Source organism: Ctenopharyngodon idella, chromosome 11, assembly GCF_019924925.1.
Source record: "Ctenopharyngodon idella isolate HZGC_01 chromosome 11, HZGC01, whole genome shotgun sequence".
NCBI classification, from domain to species: domain Eukaryota; kingdom Metazoa; phylum Chordata; class Actinopteri; order Cypriniformes; family Xenocyprididae; genus Ctenopharyngodon; species Ctenopharyngodon idella.
Window position 1 is genome coordinate 27,940,406 of NC_067230.1, and position 24,638 is coordinate 27,965,043.

General features: G+C 35.6%; 2 protein-coding genes across 6 annotated transcripts in view; one reads left to right on the forward strand and one right to left on the reverse strand.

Moving 5' to 3' along the window:
* Nucleotides 1-24,638, reverse strand: part of elk4 (ETS transcription factor ELK4) — a 150,772-nt gene that overhangs the window by 116,190 nt on the left and 9,944 nt on the right. Inside the window, exons 6-7 of one of the 5 annotated variants that reach the window (XR_007932516.1) lie at nucleotides 21,846-24,454; nucleotides 16,946-21,608 (exon numbers count right to left, since the gene is read on the reverse strand). The exons of 1 other annotated variant lie outside the window; for it this stretch is intronic. Coding sequence is in view for 3 of the 4 variants with exons in the window: in XM_051911601.1 (XP_051767561.1) it covers nucleotides 24,353-24,454 (102 nt within the window). In the remaining variant the exon portion in view is untranslated. Of the gene's footprint in view, nucleotides 1-10,708; nucleotides 10,730-16,945; nucleotides 24,455-24,638 lie in introns of those variants that run through there. 3 more of the 5 variants (XM_051911604.1, XM_051911602.1, XM_051911601.1) reach the window with 3 other exon arrangements.
* Nucleotides 625-17,542, forward strand: mfsd4aa (major facilitator superfamily domain containing 4Aa). The gene is made up of 10 exons (XM_051911597.1): nucleotides 625-939; nucleotides 4,407-4,605; nucleotides 7,063-7,299; nucleotides 10,220-10,385; nucleotides 10,587-10,702; nucleotides 10,795-10,968; nucleotides 11,815-11,962; nucleotides 15,134-15,204; nucleotides 15,340-15,460; nucleotides 15,944-17,542. The coding sequence occupies exons 1-10, from the start codon at nucleotides 704-706 to the stop codon at nucleotides 16,057-16,059; spliced, it is 1,584 nt and encodes a 527-aa protein (XP_051767557.1). The 5' UTR covers nucleotides 625-703; the 3' UTR covers nucleotides 16,060-17,542.

Here is a 24,638-nt window from a genome sequence, read left to right on the forward strand (position 1 = left end):
AAAAGAGTCCAAATATGTCGCCTCAGGCAACCGTTTGTGATTTATTACCTTCAACAGTATATTTGGTGTGATGATGGCGAATTCTGCGGAAGGGTCAAACTGTTGAGAAACACACCTGTTGCACGGAAATGTTTGGATGTTTGAATCTTTTAAGCGAATCGTTTTGTTTTAGTGAATCGGTTCGCTTGTATCATTAGTCGATGGTGTTATTTTGGGCACCATCACTGATCTCCTGATAGTGTTGGAAAAATTTTAGCGAATCGATTCGCTTTAACCGGACAGGTCGTTTACTCAGTAGCGTTTAGTTAAATCCTGGTCGTCAAATGTATGTAAATTGTATATATTGTGTCAAATGTTGCTGCGAATGCGATATGTTTTGTTGATTTTAATATATGTCTAAAGCAGGCTCCACAATGTCATAATTTCCAAAGTATTTTCTTAGACTTTCCCAAAAACACACAGATTAAACATCAGTAACACGCCTGATGGAAAACATAACTAAAATCTTCTTACCAACGAGTCTCCACAAAGGAGTCGGTTTGACCGGATCTTTCAAAAGAACCGATTTAAATGAACCACTCGTTCGCGAATCGGACAATCATCACTCCGATGACTCTGAACACGCGACTCTCACACTTTGGACAAGTTTACTCATGCCTAGCTGTGTAAATGCTGAAGAAACACCTCAGAAACTTTCTCCAGTATGAAGCATCTGCTTAATGAACGGATCTGCGCTTTATTCCGCAGTAACTGGCAGCATACTTTCACATACTGGAGTGTGTTCTTCAGTTTTGGACTCTGTGTCGCTTTTCTGGGTCCGACCATTCTGGACCTGAGATGTCAGACTCAGTCCACCTTACAGGAGATCACTCTAGTCTTCTTCTCACAACAGTTTTTCCTCTTTATTGGAAGCACCATTGGTGGTTTCTTCAGTAAAACGTGAGTATTTTGGAGAGATATAGAGCCGTTTTTTATATTTTATTTCATTCTTAAGTGGTTGATATGTCGAAACTGTTTCAGTAGTATGACATACTGTAATTCATTTTAAAACGTTTTAAACGAAATGTCCCAATTCGTCATGACCTTAATGGAATATAGAATATCGTTACTTATAAAATTGCCAATAATTTTAAATCAGGAAAAGAAAAGAAAAGAAAATGTGAACCCAAAAGAGATACAATTCCCGATATAAACATGTAAATTTTAATCATAAATATCTATGCTAAATAAAAAAAAGGCTCATGAGCTTGTTATATGTCAACTTCCCTTATATAATATTGTATTTACATATGTGGTTTTATTTACTAGCATACTTCTTCAAAATAAAGAGGAACTGAAAAAGAGGGCTTTCAAAGAATCTATTTTTATTTATTTATTTAAAATATTGGCTTATACTGGTAATTGTTTTTATTATGTCTGATAATTTACTGTATGATTTCTGATAGTAAAAACCATACTGCTTTGTGGGTAATCTGGATTCCTACACAAAATCCAGTGATATGAGGCATCAAAACTATTTACTTTTGTAGCCTTGCATAGAAAATAAGCTCAGATATTATCTGCTTCTAATATCTACGATTCAAAAAAATGTTGATAATGCAAATATTGTGTATCTCTATTGGTAATCCATAAGTTAATCACAGTAAAAAAATTAAAAAAAAAGATTTGTTTGTTTTAAAACGAACATATTTTACTTTCATTAGACTTATTTGATTCAGACATTTTTGAAATGGTTGTCTTGAGGTTTTTAAAAGAGCACGTCAAACTTGTAATGTCAGATGTTTTGTTTTTATTTTTTCCCCTCCTATCATGTATCTTGTTCACTTCCTCGTGAGATAAGGCATTTAAATGCATCCTACTCATATGTAAATATGATAATAAACTATTTTTGGCAGCCTTTAATCATCGTAACAGATGTCATTATCTGATTTCTTTGGGACTGATCAGTTTCTAACCCGTCCATGGCCTCGGTCTGGAAAACCCTGTAGTGGTCATGTGCTCATTGAAGTCGTGCTGTCTCAGTTATCTGGGACTCGAGCCACAAAAACACACGCTGCCCTGCTGTTGTTTTCCCTGACAGTAAAGAAATTAACTTTTGTAAAGTTCATTTTTATAAGTGGTCCAAAATTGCTTTTCGCAGGAAAGGTTTGGAACAATATTTGCTCATTTAAAGTGACTTAACTTCACATTCAAGGAAGAACTGAGCAATTTTTATAGCTATATGTATAAGCAAATATTTCCTTGGCATAGTTTACACTACAATTTATATTTGTTTACAGTTTGTTTTGTACCCTACAGTTCTAAGCCTGTTCCATTCTGAAATTTTCCACGTGTAGGATATACTGAAAAACAAGTAAAACCATATGAATAGTAGCTACACTGTAAAAAAGAACTGTTGGTTTAACTTAAAGTAATTTACCTGGTTGCCTTAAAATTGAGTTCACTGAAATTAATTTGAGTTAATACAATGAATGTGATTGGTTTAATCAACAGAAACTCAAAATATTATGTTATCTGAACCACATTAATTATTTAAGTTGATTTGACAGAAAAATTGTTGTGATAACAAATAATAAAATATTTTTTTACAGTGTAGCATGGCTGTAGTAGTTAATACTCTCTTTCTCTTGCTGTAGTCATGTTTTGGTCTCTTTTAATTGCTTTTATTTGGAAACTCGGTGTCAGACTAGTCGTAATACCTTTTCTATTTGTTTTCTTCATTACAGATAGTCATATTTGTTTATCTATGGTTGTAAAAGATCTTTATCTCTTTTTTACAGTCGTGAATATATTTAAACAGAGAACATTCTCCATCTTTACTTTTTCCTGTTCTGCTTTATGGCATGAATCTTAAAACTGATATAAAGTAAAAGTGTCATGCCCCCACTGGTATCGTCTGCTATCATTAGAAGGAGCATTTGATAAACCATGTAAACAGAATTTAATTGGGCCAAGGTGAAAATAAAGTCAGAGACGCTAGACAGAATAACTTTTTTGTCAAAAGACTCACCTGAGGCTGTTTCAGGTGGGATCTGTTTGAAACTTTTCTTTATATATAACATACTACTTAACGTCATACTACTAAAAGTCACTGTTTGGATTTAAATAGGCAAATACTTAAAGGGTTAGTTCACCCAAAAATGAAAATTCTGTCATTAATTACTCACCCTCATGTCGTTCTACACCTGTAAGACCTTCATTCATCTTCAGAACACAAATTAAGATATTTTTGATCAAATCCGATGGCTCAGTAAGGCCTCTATTGCCAGCAACACAATTAACACTTTCAGTGCCCAGAAAGATACTAAAACATATTTAAAACAGTTCATGTGACTACAGTGTTTTTTTTTTCAAAAATATCTAGTGATGGCCGATGTCAAATCACTGCTTTGAGGCTTTACGAATCTTTTGTTTCGAATCAGTGGTTTGAAGCGCCAAAGTCACGTGATTTCAGTAAACAAGGCTTTGTTACGTCATAAGTGTTTCGATATTTCAATAGTTCAGGTAACTTTGGCAGTTTGATGCGCGATCCGAATCACTGATTCGAAACAAAAGATTTGTAAAGCTTTGAAGCTTTTGAAATTGGCCATCACTAGATATTTTTGAAAAGTCGTTATTTTGTTTGTTTTTTTTGGCGCACAAAAAGTATTTTCGTCACTTTATAATATTAAGGTTGAACCACCGAAGTCACATGAACTGTAAATATGTCTTTAGTAGCTTTCTGGGCATTTGAAAGTGTTAATTATCTTGCTGGCAAATAGAGGCCTCACTGAGCAATCGAATTTTATCAAAAATATCTTAATTTGTGTTCTGAAGATGAACGAAGGTCTTATGGGTGTGGAACGACATGAGGGTGAGTAATTATGACAGAATTTTAATTTTTGGGTGAACTAACCCTTCAAGAGTCTATGACTGGATCATTATTGCTGTGATTATTATGCACCTCTTGATGGAAATAACATCACAACATTTATTTCCATCAAGACTTGTATCAGTTTTTGGTCAAGACCTTGTATTGACAATGCAAGAGGTGAGCACTCTGTAAAGTCTCCTCCAGCACATCCCAAACACTTTCAATGCATTTAATGCCTGGACTCAGAGGTGCCAATTCAAAGTGAATCCTTCCAATCATTCTTTCACAATTTGAGCCTGATGAATCTGGACATTGTCATCCTGGAATATGGCCATGATAAGTCTTCCTACATGGTTGTTAGAAACATAATAATCACTGCAATAATAATCCAGTCATAGACTCTTAAGTATATATATATATATATATATATATATATATATATATATATTTTTTTTTTTTTTTTTTTTTTTTGGCCAGGCAGTGTATTACTTTTATATATTTTTGTTAATGCCTTTTTTGTTTAAAACACAGTGTCTTATTTGTCTCGTCTCAGGCTTGTGAGTTCTTTGTCAGCTTTGGCTGTGTCCACCCTCATCATCTCTGTGGTTTTTGCCATCATCCCACTATGCTATAAGCTGCTCCTGTTGGCGTTTGCCATGGCAGTGTCTGGTCTTGCCATGGGCATCATTGACACCATATCGAACCTACAACTGGTCAAGATCTACCAAAAAGACTCCACTGTTTTTCTGCAGGTCAGTATTTAGTCATAGAATATCTTGTCTGAAATGCAGTGGCAGAAATGTTCCATTCATGTCTAAATGAGGTCCTTACACGCAATGTACTCCGGTCATTTGCTTTAAACAGAAAATTCTGTTATTTACCCACCCTTGAAACCTGTTTGACTTTTACAAAAGGCATTCAAAAGAACTAGGAAAATGTCAGAGCTGCTCCTTCCAAAAGCATGATGATCACTGAAAGCAATTTTGCTTAGTTTGTTTAAACAAAAAAATACTTTTACATATTAGGCCAGGATTTTAACCCTTTCTTTTTTAAATGAAATAAACATGGTACCTCAAGACCAACATGTCTTCTTTTAAAAATATAAAATGTGTATATATATAAATAAGTCTCTTATGCTCACTAATGCTGCATTTATTTGATCAAAACTATAGTAAAACATATATACATAATGCCTTTTATGCTGCCTTCACGTACAATCGGACATTTCCTACTTCCTGCTTCTAAAGTGGGATTCAAATGCTTTTTTTGTCAGAAAGAACAGGAATCATGGAGAACACCAGGTTTATTCTTGCTTATTTATTGGGAAAAACTTATTAAAGCTAAAATGATATTAAGCATCCCATTCATTGACAACCATATAAACAGTCACCCCACTATCTAGATCAGATTCTGATATTTTAGTCAAATACAGTCTATTTTCACTGTGTATAAAACAAACAATATACTTTAAATGGTTATTCATAAAATATTCAAGTAAATATGCACTACTTTAAAAGACAAGGCAATGCAGACGTTGTGGAAAAAACTAATAAAGAATAGCAGTCACAGCAACAATCGTTCTCCCCTCCGCCATGTTTAAAGTTTATGGCACACCCAACACGGAAACTTGGGTATCAAAATTATCCCCAGTGGTAAATACGACTTGAGAGGCAGTTCATTTCCAAAGCTCGTATTTACGATAGCATGTGAAGCCAGCATAAATACTTCAAATCTTTAAAAATAAGCTATATGTAAGTACCTTGATCTATAGGATACAGTCGCTCACAGAACCAGTTTCATAGTCATCAAAAAGATGTTTGTTAACAAAATTCTCTTCCAAGTAAAAAGGAAGTACACCCTCAGTATACAAAGGGTTAAAAATGCTTAACAATAAGAAATATTTAAGCAAACCACACCAGTCTTACAGCTAACCACAGCCTGCTGCTATTCAGATCAGCAGCATAATAGTGAGTGTAATGTTGCTGTACCAGTTCTATAACTAAGTAGATTTTTTTTGTTATTGATATTTAATACACATCTTGTTTGTTTTTGCTCTGCCAATTAAATGCTTTGTGAAACTGAATTTCTGCTGTTACATTGGCGCTCTTGGAATGCTGTTTGTACAGTCATATCATAGGAAAAAAGTATAAGATAAACTTGCACAATAATGAGTTACAGAGTGGAATTAAACAATCGATCTCCTTTCACACACTGATTCTCATAAGTCATATTGAGACAATATGGCACAAAAGGCCATGGCTAATTAATTTTAGCATGGTTAAGGGTGTAGTTGGGTACAAGTAGAGTGGTAAAATCACTGTAATGCATATCTTGAGTGCTTTATTCTGTTTAAAACATCAGTATTAAAAAAAAAAAAAAAAAAAAAAAAAACAGGGTTATTATTGTTAGTTAATTGTTAATTTAAATAAAGCTAAAATAAAATAAAATAAAATAAAATAAAATAAAATAAAATAAAATAAAAAAGTATTTGGTGAAAAACTAAATGCAAATTAGAAATGTGTTGCCATGGCTGAAATAAGTTTACTTCAACTGGAAATAAATAAAAACTAAAACTGAAATATAAAATACATTAAACTTAAATAGTAAAATTACTATATATATATATATATATATATATATATATATATATATATTGAATATTAATAAAAAGTATGGCATAGACAAGTAAAAAATTAAAATGAAATCTGGAAATAAAAAATAAAAGATATTTAAAAATATAAATAATGCTAAAATAACACTGGATAACACTTCAATGTTCAATAAATAATATAATTTATTATTTTTCATTAGGTTAATTAGCATAACTATAGGCTGTTTCAAGCATCATTGAATCTTGGCATATTAACCCTAAAAATGGCAAGAGAAATCAGAAAATTAATTTATTGCTATTTTCCATCTTCTTAGGACACAGATATTACAATTTTATGTTTTTTTTTTTTGTTTGTTTTTTTGTTTTTTTAAAACATGACTTATTTTTGATTTTAATGTTTGTCCATTTTAGGATTAATATTTCATCATGATGTTTTAGGCATGACACAAAGCGAGCATCATTTAACAGGTTTAAACACGCATCCAATCAAACTTTAGAACTGTGTTTTATAAAATTGCTTTAAAAACTTTTGCTTTGTGAGAATCTTCTATCAGAAGATATGATTCTCCTTTATCGTTTCGGCTCTGATCTCTTCCAGGCTCTTCACTTCTTTGTAGGTCTCGGGGCGTTAGTGAGTCCCCTCATCGCTGACCCCTTCCTGTCTGAGACCAGCTGTGTGATTGGGAACAGCAGCACCAATGCAACATCGTTAACGCATCTGAGGAACAAGCTCGCGGGCAGACCTGTGCACAACGTGTCCAGTGTCCCCCTCCACACCGAGGGAGAGGTGGTGACCAACGTTTCCTACGCGTTCTGGATCATGGCTATCATCAATGTAAGATCGATCTGTCTTGAGGTTTGAGTTTGTACTCAAATGATTTTAAGAGTGGCATGCCATCAGAACACTAGCTAATGGATTATCGTATTAATGGTAACGTGATTCTGAAGTTGTATACGGTCAGTGTGCATACTCAATGCTCCGTCAGCTCTAATGTCAAAGGAAGGGCCAGTTGGGAGGGTATTTGAATAAAAGAAATAAATTAAGATTGTCACCTTGGCAACTGCACTCCATCAAACAGTTCTGTATAAACACTGGCTATAATGTCTCATGACTAAACTGGACAAATAGTGATAGTATAACTGACACACCTAGGCAATATATGAGGAACATTTTCAACATTTTTATTTATATATATATATATATAATAATATATTAATCTTAATTATGTCAGATAACACTTAAGCAAAACATGGTCAGGTCAAAGTATCTGAATAATTTTTGGTTCTAAATTTTTATCAATTTTAATGGTAGTCCACTGTATGAAGATTTTTTGGGTATAATATGTCACAGTTTATTTTGCTATCCTCACTTACATAAATGAACTATAGTGTCCTGCACCCACTAGTAAAAATATATCAAAAATATCAAAAATGTTTGAATAATTTTTGGTTTGACTAATACACACACACACACACACACACACACACATATATATATATATATATATATATATATATTCTTCTTTTTTTTCCTTATTTTTGATCAATATTCACTACCATTCAAAAAATGTAGGGTCAATATAATTTTTTAAATAAATTAATACTTTTATTTAGCAAGGATGCATTAAATTGATCAAAAGTGACAGTAAAGACATTTATAATGTTACAAAAAAAAAATTTCAAACAAATGCTGTTTTTTTGAGCTTTGTAGTCAAAAAATCTTAAAAAAAAAAAAAAAAAACGAATCACTGTTTCCACAAAAATATGAAGCAGCACAACTGTTTTCAACATGAAAATTCAGCTTTGATCACAGGAAAAAAGAAAAAAGTTCTTTTAAATTGTAATAATATTTCACAACATTACTGATTTTACTGTATAAATCTTAGTGAGCACAAGAGACTTCTTTGAAAAATCTCACAGACCACAAACATATGAATGGCAGTATATCTATATATTATAATAAACATGAATTAAAAAAATAATAATAATTATATATATATATACAAACCCGATTCCAAAAAAGTTGGGACACCGTACAAATTGTGAATAAAAAAGGAATGCAATAATTTACAAATCTCATAAACTTACATTTTTTCCCAATAGAATATAGATAACATATCAAATGTTGAAAGTGAGACATTTTGAAATGTCATGCCAAATATTGGCTCATTTTGGATTTCATGAGAGCTACACATTCCAAAAAAGTTGGGACAGGTAGCAGTAAGAGGCTGCAAAAAGTTAAATGTACATATAAGGAACAGCTGGAGGACCAACTTGCAACTTATTAGGTCAATTGGCAAAATGATTGGGTATAAAAAGAGCCTCTCAGAGTGGCAGTGTCTCTCAGAAGTCAAGATGGGCAGAGGATCACCAATTCCCCCAATGCTGCGGCGAAAAATAGTGGAGCAATATCAGAAAGGAGTTTCTCAGGGAAAAATTGCAAAGAGTTTAAAGTTATCATCATCTACAGTGCATAATATCATCCAAAGATTCAGAGAATCTGGAACAATCTTTGTGCGTAAGGGTCAAGGCCGGAAAACCATACTGGATGCCCGTGATCTTCGGTCCCTTAGACGGCACTGCATCACATACAGGAATGCTACTGTAATGGAAATCACAACATGGGCTCAGGAATACTTCCAGAAAGCATTGTCGGTGAACACAATCCACCGTGCCATTCGCCGTTGCCGGCTAAAACTCTATAGGTCAAAAAAGAAGCCATATCTAAACATGATCCAGAAGCGCAGGCGTTTTCTCTGGGCCAAGGCTCATTTAAAATGGACTGTGGCAAAGTGGAAAACTGTTCTGTGGTCAGACGAATCAAAACTTGAAGTTCTTTTTGGAAAACTGGGACGCCATGTCATCCGGACTAAAGAGGACAAGGACAACCCAAGTTGTTATCAGCGCTCAGTTCAGAAGCCTGCATCTCTGATGGTATGGGGTTGCATGAGTGCGTGTGGCATGGGCAGCTTACACATCTGGAAAGGCACCATCAATGCTGAAAGGTATATCCAAGTTCTAGAACAACATATGCTCCCATCCAGACATCGTCTCTTTCAGGGAAGACCTTGCATTTTCCAACATGACAATGCCAGACCACATACTGCATCAATTACAACATCATGGCTGCGTAGAAGAAGGATCCGGGTACTGAAATGAGCAGCCTGCAGTCCAGATCTTTCACCCATAGAAAACATTTGGCGCATCATAAAGAGGAAGATGCGGCAAAGAAGACCTAAGACAGTTGAGCAACTAGAAGCCTGTATTAGACAAGAATGGGACAACATTCCTATTCCTAAACTTGAGCAACTTGTCTCCTCAGTCCCCAGACGTTTGCAGACTGTTATAAAAAGAAGAGGGGATGCCACACAGTGGTAAACATGGCCTTGTCCCAACTTTTTTGAGATGTGTTGATGCCATGAAATTTAAAATCAACTTATTTTTCCCTTAAAATGATACATTTTCTCAGTTTAAACATTTGATATGTCATCTATGTTGTATTCTGAATAAAATATTGAAATTTGAAACTTCCACATCATTGCATTCCTTTTTTATTCCCAATTTGTACAGTGTCCCAACTTTTTTGGAATTGGGTTTGTGTATATATATATATATATATATATATATATATATATATATATATATATATATATATATATATTCAGCTGAATCATTTTGAGAACATCTGTTCAGAAGAATGATTCCTTTACGAATCAGATATCCCTGTCTTTATACTCTGTCTTGTCTTTGTGTAGCTTCCAGTACCCATCGCGATATTCATCCTGATGTATCGTGAGCGGTTGTTCACGTGCGGATCAGACCCCAGTCGACGTTTACTAGATGGAGATGTGCTAGCGATGAAAACCTGGGGAACCACAGGTCTGACAGAAGACGATGGACACCAGAAAGAGACTTCCAGAAGTAAGATTGTGAACCTGCCCGCACTTCTGCACCACTGACGTTTGTGAAATAATTACCATGTTGGATCAGACATGAATGCCATGTACACAAGTGCATGCAAGTCAGAAATAGAGCCAAACATGCCATTAGATGTGCATAACAGGCAGAAAGGATGTTGTTGTAATCTTCCCGCTGTACATTCAAGCTCTTCTGTCTCTGCAGGCCATATAGACTTGTTCAGCTGCTGTCTCCTTGGCAACACGCACGGCTTTCCGTCGTCTTTCTTTGGGATCCATATCCTTGGGGGTCTGGTGCTCTTCTTTTCTGACGGTATAGTGGTAAGCAGGATTAGCAGGTTTTCAGCTCTGTAATTTAAGAGCATTTGCTTAATTACTTGAACTTATGTATTATTTAATTTCACGCTCCTCAGGGCTCATACACAGGCTTTGTGTACACCTACGCAGTGGCGCCCCCTATAAATCTACCTCACAAGACCGCCGGCTACTTGACGTGCGTCTTCTGGGCAGCTATTACCGCCGGCCGCCTGTCCGCCATACCTCTGTCTTACTACTTTAAACCTGTGCGATTGCTCGTCGTCAATCAGGTGTGTAACTTTGATTTAGTTTTAAAGCCAATTTTATTGAAATTATTTTTAAAAATGTGGAAAACATTGTTGCTGAGTCACTTATAATTGTATCACAATTATTCAAAAGTTTGGGGATGGTAAGTTTATGCTCACCAAAGCTGCATTTGTTTTATCAAAAATACAGTAAAAACAGTAATATTGTGAATTATTATTACAATTTTAAAGTACTTCTTTTCTATATAATATATTTTAAAATGTAATTTATTCCTGTGATCAAAGCTGAATTTTCAGCATCATTACTCCAGTCTTCAGTGTCACATGATCCTTTAGAAATCATTCTAATATGATGATTTGCTGCTCAAGGAACATTTATTATTATTATTTATTATCATAATGAAAGGGGTGCAGAAATGTGATGCAAATTTCCAGTTCATTCTTATGGGATGTTATGTGAAACTTGTCTGATTTGGCAACAGTAACCAAGGGGGGGGGCGGAGCTTAGTCCATTACAATCTCTTCTTAGTCTCTTGTTAAATCCAATGGACTATAAAAGTGGTTTACACTATCAAAAAAAGAAAGGTGTGTCACCCATGATGCACCAAGGGAAACAGTGGACAGGAACAAACATCCTTATTCTGCATCCTGCTCTGCCCTGTCCATTTGCCAGCTGGGACATTTGTTTACCTGGTGTGTCTGAGGCTCCTTTGTTATTTCGCAATTTTATTTGCGCCAAAAGTTTATGACAGTGGGCCGCTTAATTTCCGTTCCTCTGCAGATAAAGCAAGGGTGTTCACCTCAAATAACAAAGGCTTCATTGCTGGTGCGTGTCCAAATGCAAATCCTCTCCCTTCTGTTCTGTTGTAGGTGGGTGTGATAGTCACACTACTTCTGCTGCTGATCTTCTCCAACAGTAGTGTGTTCCTCTTCATCGGCACCTGCTGTCTCGGCCTATTTATAAGCAGCATTTTCCCCTGCATGCTAGCGCTCACCGAAGACATCCTGGAGTACAAAGGTATTGCGACAGATGGACCGCCGCTGTCTCCGGCATTGTTAAATCGCCTTTTTGTCTATGGCTTTCATTGATTTGACAGTAGCCATTGGTGGTTTTGCAGTTCAGTATTTATTCAAGGTTTACCGCTGAGACCAAGGCAACAGGAGCCGCCCTGTTTAATTCTTTACGCTGTTGGCCTTTGGCTTTATGGGAAGGCTCGGCCTGACAGGTCTTATGTCTTACGGCGGAGACGATCCTTTTTAAACCCAGTGGTCAAAGCCTCTGGGAGGAATTATTTCGAAATAAATGGCTAATTGCTGAGTGCCCTCTGTACGCTGCAACTTTGGGAGTTGGTTAGGGTAGAGCGATTAAAAGTATCATTAAAAATATCCTGCAGATCTGGACCTGAAGTGAACTGACTGGTTGCAGCTGTAGCAGATGTTGAAATGCATATGAATCCAAAGGCAGGATGGACCACTTGAAGAAAAATGAATGGGAGAAAAGCCCATCGCTGCTTTGAGCTAAAAGAGCCAATCTGCTTTTTTTGATTGAGACATCATCAGTGTGTTGAATGAACCTGCCTTAAAAATGCAGTGCAAGTTTGCGTAGGGCTGCATGATTAAATGAAATAAAACCGAAAGTGCAATATTGCAGTAATCAAATTACATTTAATTAAATGCACTGTGTGAGGGTTGTTTTGTACGGAGCCCCGCACCTGACATGCAATAAGAAAAAGTAAATTGTGCGCATGATTTACTATTCCGTTCCCTCGATTTGCTAAATCGTGTGCACGGTTTACTATTTCGTTCCCTTGATTTGCTAAGTCGTGTGCACGGTTTACTAATTCGTTCCCTCGATTTGCTAAATCGTGTGCACGGTTTACTATTTCGTTCCCTTGATTTGCTAAGTCGTGTGCACGGTTTACTAATTCGTTCCCTCGATTTGCTAAATCATGCGCACGATTTACTAATTTGTTCCCTCTATTTACTAAATCATGCGCACGATTTACTATTTCGTTCCCTTGATTTACTAAATCATGCGCACGATTTACTAATTTGTTCCCTCTATTTACTAAATCATGCGCACGATTTACTAATTCGTTACCTCGATTTGCTAAATCATGCGCACGATTTACTAATTTGTTCCCTCTATTTACTAAATCATGCGCACGATTTACTAATTCGTTCCCTCGATTTGCTAAATCGTGTGCATGGTTTACTATTTCGTTCCCTCGATTTCCTAATTTGTTCCCTCTATTTACTAAATCATGCGCACGATTTACTATTTCGTTCCCTTGTTTTACTAAATCATGCGCACGATTTACTAATTCGTTCCCTCGATTTGCTAAATCGTGTGCACGATTTGCTATTTCAATCCCTCGATTTGCTAAATCGTGTGCATGGTTTACTATTTCGTTCCCTCGATTTCCTAATTTGTTCCCTCTATTTACTAAATCATGCGCACGATTTACTATTTCGTTCCCTTGTTTTACTAAATCATGCGCACGATTTACTAATTCGTTCCCTCGATTTGCTAAATCGTGTGCACGATTTGCTATTTCAATCCCTCGATTTGCTAATTCATTCCCTCGATTTGCTAAATCATGCGCACGATTTACTAATTCGATCCCTCGTTTTGCTAAATTGTGCACACGATTTACTATTTCATTCCCTCGATTTGCTAAATCATGCGCACGATTTACTATTTCGTTCACTTGATTTACTAAATCATGCGCACGATTTACTAATTCGTTCCCTCAATATGCTAAATCGTGTGCACGATTTTCTATTTCAATCCCTCGATTTGCTAAATCGTGTGCATGGTTTACTATTTCGTTCCCTCTTTTTGCTAAATTGTGCGCACGATTTACTAATTCGATCCCTCGTTTTGCTAAATTGTGCGCACGATTTACTATTTCATTCCCTCGATTTGCTAAATCATGCGCACAATTTACTATTTCGTTCCCTCGATTTACTAACTCATGTGCACGATTTGCTATTTCAATCCCTGGATTTGCTAAATCGTGTGCATGGTTTACTATTTCGTTCCCTCGATTTGCTAATTCATTCCCTCGATTTGCTAAATCATGCGCACGATTTACTAATTCGATCCCTCAATTTATAAATTGTGCTCACAATTTAGCCTACTATTTTTTTTTTTCTGCATGTCATTTGCGGGGCTCCATAATTTGGGGTTGCTTATAATGTGGTTTTGGGAACGCAACATGTGCTAACCATCTTCCCAAACTTGTAATTAGTAGCGCTTGTCAACAAAAGAGAAGCTTTAAGTTCTCCCTGCGGTTGCTTGATGGTTTAACATTTGAAAATGAAGAAATTAAGGGTCCGTACACGACACGTTTTCAACTAAAAATGAGTTCTGGCCGGTCATTTATGCAACAATGGTGTTTTGGTGGCCTGAAAACAAGATTTTGAAAGCGATCCTGTTATCGTCTCTGTGTAAACTACAAAAATGCAGATTTGTGAAAATGGTGATGTCAGGCTAATGAGTATTATGTGTTCAGTCTATGGGCATGTAATTTTTCTTTACAAAGTGACATCAACTACTGGCCTGGCAGCAGAATACAGCGTTTTTAATCGTTTTTGTGGATCCGCACGAACAGGGATTGTTTTGACAAAGTTGTCGTCTGTACACAAAAAACACAAAGGGAAAACTTTTCCGTTTTTAGTACATCGTTGTCGTGTAAATATACCCTAAGACAGCCATAAATATTAGTTTACAGTACTGTAAAATACAATTATCATTATTATATTATTGTTCTTAAATACTCAATTTTATTTTACAGTGAAATCTTAAAATATTAATTTGTTTTGATTAATATTTATTAATATTTAATATTTTTTTGGTAAATATTATTATTATTATTATTATAGTAATTTTGATATATTCACAAAATCCTCTGCCAAACTGTGCATACCTACAGACAAGAAAAAAAAAAAAAAATGGCATCAGTCTTAACATCATTTTAGCTGAAGTTTTGTACAGTTGTCATCAGATTTCATTTTGCATTTTAAATGTTACTGCAAAAATCTTGACAAATAGTTTGAGTGTTCGGTTTTTTTAAAGCATTTAAGTATTTTTATACTTATTGCCTAGATAGAAAAAAACCTGTCAGGCTGTTGCCAAGAAGGCCACAGATGAAAATCTGAGCTAATTGTTTTGTTTCATCTTCAGGTTGTGCCACCACAGTCCTGGTGACCAGTGCAGGGATGGGGGAGATGTTACTCCAGGTGCTCGTGGGTTCGGTAGGTCTGACTTGCATCGCATTGGAAATTGAACCCACGTCCTTGCCGTTGCTAGTGCCATGATGCTCTATCAATTAAGCTAAAAGTAAAACTGCTTTTGTAATTGTGTTGATTCGAGTCTCTTTCCCCCCTCAGGTGATGCACAGTAAAGGTAGCTTCAGTTTCCTGTTGTGCGGAATGATCTTCGGCTGCCTGGAATTCACATTCTTCGTTTTGCTGTTCTTCGTCCAGCAAAATCACAAAAACTTCACAGAGGGTGCGTTGACTCTCTGAATGCACATAACCAGGCTCAAACTAAATCTGTGGACTTTTTCCAATGCATTTGGCAGATGCTTTTATTCAAAGCAACTTACTTGTGTGTTCACTGGGAGTTGAACCTATGACCTTGGCGTTGATGGTGCCATGCTCTGCCAGTTGAATAAAACTAGTTTTGTCTGCTATAACCAATACTGTTTGGCTCAGGGATGAGCATCTTCGGTCCTGGAGAGTCACTGTTCTGCAGAGTTTAGCTCCAACCCTAATGAAGCCCACCTGAACCAGCTAATCGAGGTCTTCAGGATTATTAGAAAACTGCAGGTAGGTGAGTTTTTATCAGGGTTAAAGCTAAACTCTGCAAGACAGTGGCCCTTCAGGACCGAAGTTGCCCATCCCTGGTTTGGCTTCTCAAATACACTTCTTACCATTCATTTGCAAGATGCAGAGGTCACCTTCTAACATATCTTCTCACTTTTTCATACAGCTTTACCCAATAACTCCTGTACGGAAAGACTTGAGCAAAATGGGATCAAGACCTGTTCTGCTGCCGTGCTGAACTCATGGGACATGTCAGAGCAGAAAGCATCCATCGATCCATAACACTGGAGAAGATGGATGAAAATAATGAAAGGAGCAAAGGGACAGTGGTGTGGTTGACTCAGGGACATTCTCACTGCTAATGGGACAGAACCAAATATATCCAACAATCGTGCAAATCAAAAAAACAAGTGTTAAAAGATCTTGAACTAAAGGTTTATTTTTGTATTTAAATATTTTTGATGAAATGATCTTGTGTACAAATGTCATTATCTAATCATGCTTGATGACTGCAATGGCATATATGTGCAATACAATAACTTTTCTAACAAGAAATGGTGTAGTGTTTATTGTTAGAAATGCACTGACCAATCAGCAATTGAATATAACTGGTGATTGAAGAAGATGAGCTCTTATTGGATCAAACTAACAATATAAAAACACCGTATTTTTTATTTTGATTGCATAAAGGCCCTACAATGCTTTCCTTTAAAGCAACTTATCAAAATTTGACTGGACTCAGGTGCTCTGCATTACTTTTGTTCTTCGCGAATCATAACTTCATTCAAATCTTACTGACGATCTGTCTTATTCACAGATCAGTTGCCAGTTTGTTCTCTGCCAAAGCCGACGTGCTTGTAACACATTTGTGGCGATGAGATTAAGGTCAAAAAAGGACATCCTACTGTCTTCCTGTAAAAGTTTCCTTGTATTGTGTTGTACAGCTTCAGGTCTGACGGTCTCTCTAAAGCCAGTGACCTCAGTGTTCAGGTGGGCGAACCTGATTGTGAGAGGTTGCCGTGTCAGCGTATTTCTCTTGGCCTGGGTAAAATTTTATTTGTTTTTTCTGGTTTACGCAGGTGTCAAACATGCTAACGTTAACACAATTACTGCATAAATGAGGTCAGCTTTCTGCAGCTGTATTTGATGAAGACACAAGCCAAAAGAGTTATACATTTGTTTTTTTTTATAGAAATCTTCCTTCCCTTCCAACATCCACAGATTAGTACAACATGTACGCCAATGAACATAAATTTGTAAACATTTGAGCTGCTAGAGAGAGACAATCTGAAAATACATTTGCACAAAAAAATACTGAAAACATTTGGTGTTGATATTGTACCATTACAGTAAAAATTTCACACTTTTGATTATTACATCATCCTTTTTTTCCCCTACATAATTTTGCCCATGAAAAACAGAATATTGTTCCAAATACAGTGCAGTCATGACATGTCAACATTTAGAGGATAAGAAAAAAAAATTTGATTCTGTTACAGGGCAGTGTCTTAAAGTTTAACATTGGCACTTTTTATGAATAGGGTACAAAATAGGAATCTGCAGAAAAAGAGTTTGTCCACCTCTGAAGGATATTTAAGATTAAAATATTAAAGACATAATATGTTGTTTAATTTTCTATTGTATATGGCATTTCTATTTTTGAATGTGGAAAATGTCTGAATATGGATTAAAACCAGAGGATAGTTTCTTTGGCCCATATGTTGGTTTGTAGTCAATTAAAAACATATTTCATATAAATAAAAAATTTTTTTTTTTTAAATGGTTAAGAATATGGTTAATACTACAATGTGTACAAATTTACAGTGGAATGAGATTTTGTAATTGCCTATTTTGTCATTCTATAAAAGTGGCAAATAATGTCACTTCCTGTTTGTGACAATTTTAAAGAATGTTCCATTTTTGCAATGGTTGAAAATCATGTGCTAATAGGCTTTTAAAGGATTTGTTCAACCAAAAATGAAAATGATCTTTTATTTACCCTCATGTTGTTTCAAATCTGTAAGATTTTCATTCATCTTCAGAATATAAATGAAGATATTTTAATGAAATCCGAGAGCTTTCTGTCCCTCCATTGACAGTCTACGCAACTGACACTTTGAAGATTTAAAAAGTTCATAAAAAGATCGTAAAACTAATCCATATGAATTTTCCAAATTTTCTGAAGCGACTCGATCGCTTTATATGAACAGATTGAATTTAGGCTTTTATTCACATATAAACATTGATCAGTGAACATAAACAGAAGCTCAACCGAGAATGAACCTCATTAGTTCTTGCACGTCAAGCAAACATGCTTGAGCTTCTGTTAACCATAAATGATGTGTGATGATGTTTGTGTAAATAAAATCCTAAATTAAATCTGTTCATCATATAAAGCGACTAAGTCCAGAAAATTTGTACTAAACTGCTCAATTCATATGGATTAGTTTTATGATCTTTTTTATGAGACTTTTTGAAGCGTCAAAGTGGTAGTTGCATAGACTATCAATGGAGGGACAGAAATCAATCAGATTTCATTAAAAAATATCTTCATTTGTGTTTCGAAGTTGAACGAAAGTCTTACGGATTTGGAACGACATGAAGGTGAGTAAATGATGACAGAATTTTCACAGTGGAACAGCTAAATATTACATAATACCAGTAAATATTACTAAGAAAAATGTATTTCTATAATTAATTGAATATCAATTACTTTTCATGTCATGTTAACTATGCTAGCTATAACAATATTGATATTGTTAACAATATTTTATTTAACAATAGTTCTCTCTAAATGAACATAATTTGCCTTAATTGCTTAAAAAAAAAAAAAAAAAAAAAAAAAAAGTTTATACCCTACTCATGAAAAGTGCAATTTCTCTACATTTATTTTCAAGTGGAGTAAAATACAGGGATTCTGGACTTTTTGGAGTAAGAATCTCTTTATATAGAAAATATACTGTTAGTAATCAATAAAGCAATCACGAAATATTTTTGTTTAATTATGCCAGAAAGTCTTAAAATTCATTACAAAATCTCTGTGCAGCAAATAGCTTAAATGCATAGTTTCCAAATGTTGATCCAAAACCAAAATTTGAGTGTTTGGGGTGGTGGAGTCACTATAAAATGAGATTAGCTTTACAACAGATTCTAAAAAATACAAAGTGCCAGTAAGAGGAAAATGTTTAAGTGCTTTAGAATCACATTAAAGTACAACAGATGTTCAGTACGGCTACAATAGTTAAACGTGCTCAGGGGAAAAACTAAACTCAAGCAAATAGAGAAGGAACAAAACATAAGACATCATTGCTTAAAAGCTAAACACATAATAAACCCATTTTATCCAATACAAGAGAAATTTTAATTTTCATAGAAACAAAACAAATGACTATTTAATGAAGTAAAAAAATGCAGTCAAACTGAGCTGCTTTTTCCTCCAAAAAAACAAAACAAAACAAAAAAACAATCAACTAAGTGGGTAAGAGAGCATTTAACTAAAATAATGGAAACAGGTTAAAAAAAAAGTATTTGCACACTGCACAAAATCCATTATTCAAAATGTAAAAGGCATTAAGCAACTCGATATCCCCTCGATGAGAAGGCAATTGCATGTGCAGTGCTCACGATACAGGCAAGAGCAATCAAACAGTCTGAATGCTGCAGGAATGCAAATGAAGACGCTACAGTTCAAAGTGAAAATACTACAAAAAACAACAGCACAATGCTACTGACACCCCATCACATGTTACTGTATGTACAATGAACTTATTTCCTTAAAGGAATAGTTAAAAACCCACCTAAAAACAAACATGAATTTATTTCTTCTGTGAAACACACACAAAAAAAAGAGACGTTTTGAAGAATGTTCAAGCTGCTTTTTCCATACAATGAAAGTGGATGATTGATACTGTCAAGGTCCAAAAAGAGCACAAAAGCACCATAAATTACATTTATAGTGTTATTTGAAAAGTAGTTCAAGGGATAGTTCACCCAGAAATGAAAATTCTGTCATAATTTACTCACCCTCAGGTTGATCCAAACCTGTATGAATTTCTTTGTTCTGTTGAACACAAAGGAAGATATTTTGAAGAATGTGGGGAACTGAACAGTTCTGGGGCACCATTGACTTCCATAGTATTTTTTTTTCCTACTATGGAAGTCAATGGTGCCCCAAAGTGGCCTGGTTACAAACTTTCTTCAAAATATCTTCCTTTGTGTTCAACAGAACAAAGAAATTTATACAGGTTTGGAACAACTTGAGGGTGAGTAAATGATGACAGAATTTTCATTTCTGGGTGAACTATCCCTTTAATTGTTAAAATCTTTGGAGAACAACAATTTCAGTCTGTTCCTCACAGAAAACAACTGCATCAGAAGAAAAAAAAAAAAAAAAAAATGTACATTTACATTTAACATATTAATTAATGTAGTTTGTGTTAGTTTGTGTATGGAAAAGACATTCTGCAAAACATCTCATTTTTGTCAAGCAGGTTTGAAACAACAGTAAAAATAATAATAATAATAAAAAAAAAGGGCAGGTATTAAATGAAATAAAATAAAAAGTTCCTATTCTTGATCTAAGCATACAGACCCGATATTACAGAAAATATTAACCCGATAGTACTAGAAAGTATGATTAAACAATATTTCATATGATCCGTTTTCTACTGGATCTGAATACAGACTCTAGCTTTCATTAATCTATGCTCATGAAACATATTAATTTTCTGGGTTAAATGCAACTTAAGCTTGTATTTAAGAAAATTTGTGTTAAAACCAAAAATTAAAATTCTGTCATCATTTACTTTCCCCTCAAGTTGTTCCAAATCTGTATGAATTTCTTTGTTCTTTTGAACACAAAAGAAGATATTTTGAAGAATGTTGGTAACCAAACAGTTGATGGTCCCCATTGACTTCCATAGTATGAAAAAACAAATACCATGGAAGTGAATGGGGACCAGCAACTGTTTGGTTACCAACATTCTTCAAAATATCTTCTTTTATGTTCAAAAGAAGAAATAAACTCATACAGGAAACTATCCCCCAAAAAAGAAAAACAAACTTAACAGAAATACAATACAATTAAATTCCTTGGGCATTTAATTTCTTGAAATTAAGTCAAAAAAATGTTTGCTCACAAATGCTATCAAAAGTTGTATTGAACCCAGAACAATTCTTCAAATAACTGAAATTTTAGTTCATAGCTCTTTTCTGCAGCAAATAACAAAAATATCCTTTCAGAATAGAAACAATTAACAAAAAACTGTTGCCTATTTTTGTTTTACTGGCAACAAACAAGACTAGAAGGCACCATTTTAGCATGGGTGTGAAAGAGCCATTTCTTCAACTTGTTGGGTCTGTGGGTAAGGGATAAGGACTGTGGGTAATCATACAATACCTGAGAGCTGAATTTGAGATGCTGAACATTTCCTATACATATACACACACTTTTGATCATTTCCCTTTCTATTTTTATCATTGCACTTTAAGTGGTCCTACAGGGCGGGACTAACAGAGTTCAGTTTCTGCAAAGTGAGTGTCAGCATTTTAGCCTTGTTCCAGTTTTGCATCTAACACGTGTCAGTTATAAATCATGGCTTGAGTTTAAGAGAGACTCTTAGAGGTAGGGTATTATGGTGTGCAACATATGGCCATTCATTTTCTATACTGGTTTATAAGTGGAGATGTAAGACTGCCAAACACTCCACAAAAACAACACAGATACTGCATTGACATCAAATATAAGGACTGCAAAGAGGGGCTTGTAGAATCAGACGTTTAGAAATCTTTATGTCGTGCAAGATACAGTCTTCTCACAGAATCCGATGCCCCTTGGACCCAAAAAACAGAATTAGTTTTGAGTATTGCCTGATCAGAAACACAACATTAAGGTTTTTAAAGAAAACATTTCAGGATTTTTCTCAATATAGTGGACTTCACGGAGGTTCAACGGGTTAAACAGTTTCAATGCAGCTTCAAAGGGCTCTACACGATCCCAGCCGAGGAATAAGGGTCTTATCTAGGGAAACAATTGGTCATTTTCTAAAAACAAATTAAAATGTACATACTTTTTAACCAAAAATGCTCATCTTGCACTGCTCTGCGATGTGCCATGCATTACGCAATCACGTTGGAAAGGCCACGCGTGACGTAGTCCTTTCGACTGAAGAAAGACATGGTGGTGAATAAATTATCAGGAAATTTTAATTCTGAAGTGAACTAATCCTTTAAGTTGTGTTAACCATGAAAAGAAATAATTATAAAAGCTTGAAGCCCCCCAAAAATGGCACTCTGTTAAACATTTACTATAGTGCAACGCCAAATTTGAAATATATTTGTTGAATTCAAAGAAACACAACTACTTTTGAATGACCACCAATAGAAAAGGATATATGGTATAATCTTCCAAGCAGGGGTTAACTGGACTGTGCCAACCAGCCAAACCAGCTACAACAGGACAGACACTTCTGGCTGGGCATTTCAAACAGCTTCGGCTTGTTGTCCAAGGTAGATTGTATTCTGCAGGGGGGATTGAATCTTGCACAACACTAGGAAAGCTGACAAATGCAGGAATGGTTTTGAGCATTTGGCCTGAGCTCTACAGACAGCTGTCCAGTTACGGTACACATCCAACTGATCTCCACCAATCCAACCATCCTAATGGTGGGATGAGGGATTAAGCACCGAGACGGTGCCGTTCCATTCCATTGTACGCTGCGTACGCTCCATTAGCTTAATGGTGAATCGCTGGTCTATTGGAGTAAAGCAAGTTCTTGGGTTTTCCCACTCAACTGAAATCATTCCTAATGGCTTTCAGTCTTTCAGAGAAGGGAAATGGTTTCTATAAGAAGATTTGCATGATAAGCATCGCCGCAGTGGCGTATCTGGTGGTGTTACGGTAATGGTTCAATAGCTTTGGGGCGTGTTTGGAAACACGCTTCATTACGCAGTCGCCATCAGGCACTGTGACAAGGGTGATGGCAAATTTGGCCTACTAAATGCCCTCTCAAAAATGTGCATCATGGTCAAAGCACCAGAAAAGTTAGGGTTAATATTTTAATATGTCACTTTAAGATGTGTTTTCCAATGTTGAGGGTTACATCAAGAATATGACATCCTCAATCGTCATAAAGAGTTCACCCAAAAATGAATGAAATATCATGTTGTTCCAAATCTGTATGACTTTCTTTTTTCTGTGGAACATAAATGAAGATATTTTAATCCATACAATGAAAGTCAATGGGGTTCAATGTTGTTTCATGGACAGCAACAGTTCTCCAAAAGATTGCGTTCCAAAGAAAGAAAGACAGATATGCAGGTTTGGAACAACATGAATTTCATTTTTGGTGAACTATCCCAAATAACCTTGACTTCTGCTGATACTGGTTGTGATACATTGTGTACAACACACATTAAAATGTTGTCACGAGTTGCACCAGCTAGTCAGTTAGTTTTACTAGGTGACGCACTTAACTGTAGATGCAGACACAATAGAAGGAAAATTGGTCAGCACACAAACTGCGTCCCAAACATTAGTTTTGTATAATAAGCTGTAACGGCCAACTAGAATTATGCAGAAATGAACCTGGAGCAGTGCTGGTGCTGCAGACATCTGAGATTGTCAGAGTTCCTTTATAATGTTCACTTACAAACAAAATTTGTGTATTACCTTAAAACGAATTAAAGCGATACTCAGAAGCGGACAGAAATTTGATTTCCCAGCCATTTTCGTTTCTCCGATGTGTTGCGAGTCATTTACGTGAGGTAATTATTGACCCGCCGACAAGTTTCTTTACGTTTCTGGATGGCTAGTAAACATAAGTAGGCGCAAAAGCCCTAGTAAGTGCAGCTTGTTTTTATATAAGTGGTGTTCTAAGTGTGGTTATTGTGATGAAACACTTTAAATACATGGCAGTAAGTGCAGCATGAGGAAAGTTACAAGATAAAACAGAGGTCACCATTATCAAAATCACAAGGCAAAGGGGCGGTATGGCTTGGCAAGGCAGGTTTGTTTGAGGACTTCCCAAACAAAAGGCAAACATGAGTTGAGACGAGGTGAACTTGCTGGATTATGTACAAAACGATCCCTCTGTATCCGACGCAGAACAGGGATCTGGCTGTACAAACACATGATGTCGACATCATGTGAGAATCTCTTCCTTGTCTGATTGAAATCTTAAGCGCCACGAGAAACAAAACACAAGAAAATTCAATCAGGATCCCAATCAAACAATGGTAAAGCACACACGATGCCCATTTTGGCAGCTGTGGAGATCAACAGCCATCTGCTTTAGTCACACTAGAGCCAATCCCTGAAGACCAGTGCATTAAAAAAACAGAAATGAAAGATTTACAGTGTCCTGCAGACACTGTATGATGGCTTGATATACATCCCAAGGAAAAGTATTTGTGATATGTTCAAGAGTCAAACGGATGCTCTTGACGCTTAAACGATGGTCATAAATCTTTTTTTTCCTGAAAAGGACCAGTTCAGGTGAACAGAATAAGGTTAATCTGCATTTTATCAATCATGAAAATGAGGCAAAGATGAAGTGTGTTGATTTTCGTCCCCCTCTTATGTCTTCTGTGGGTCGGGTGAGAGAGGGCCAGGCGTGTTGGTGCCGTCTAAATTATATACGGGAACAGAGAACTGCGTGGAACTCAGGGCAGAAGGAAACTGATAAAAAGAAAGAAACAGAATAAAAAAAAAAAACTGAACGCATCCTTTCTGGAATATTGTTATTTTATTGAGAACATCTCAAAGTCTCTGGTGTCTTTACCAGTGTTGTTATAGTTAACTAATCCTAAAATTATTAAAATGTAGTCATTGAAATAAAGCTGAAATGAAATAAAATATAAAT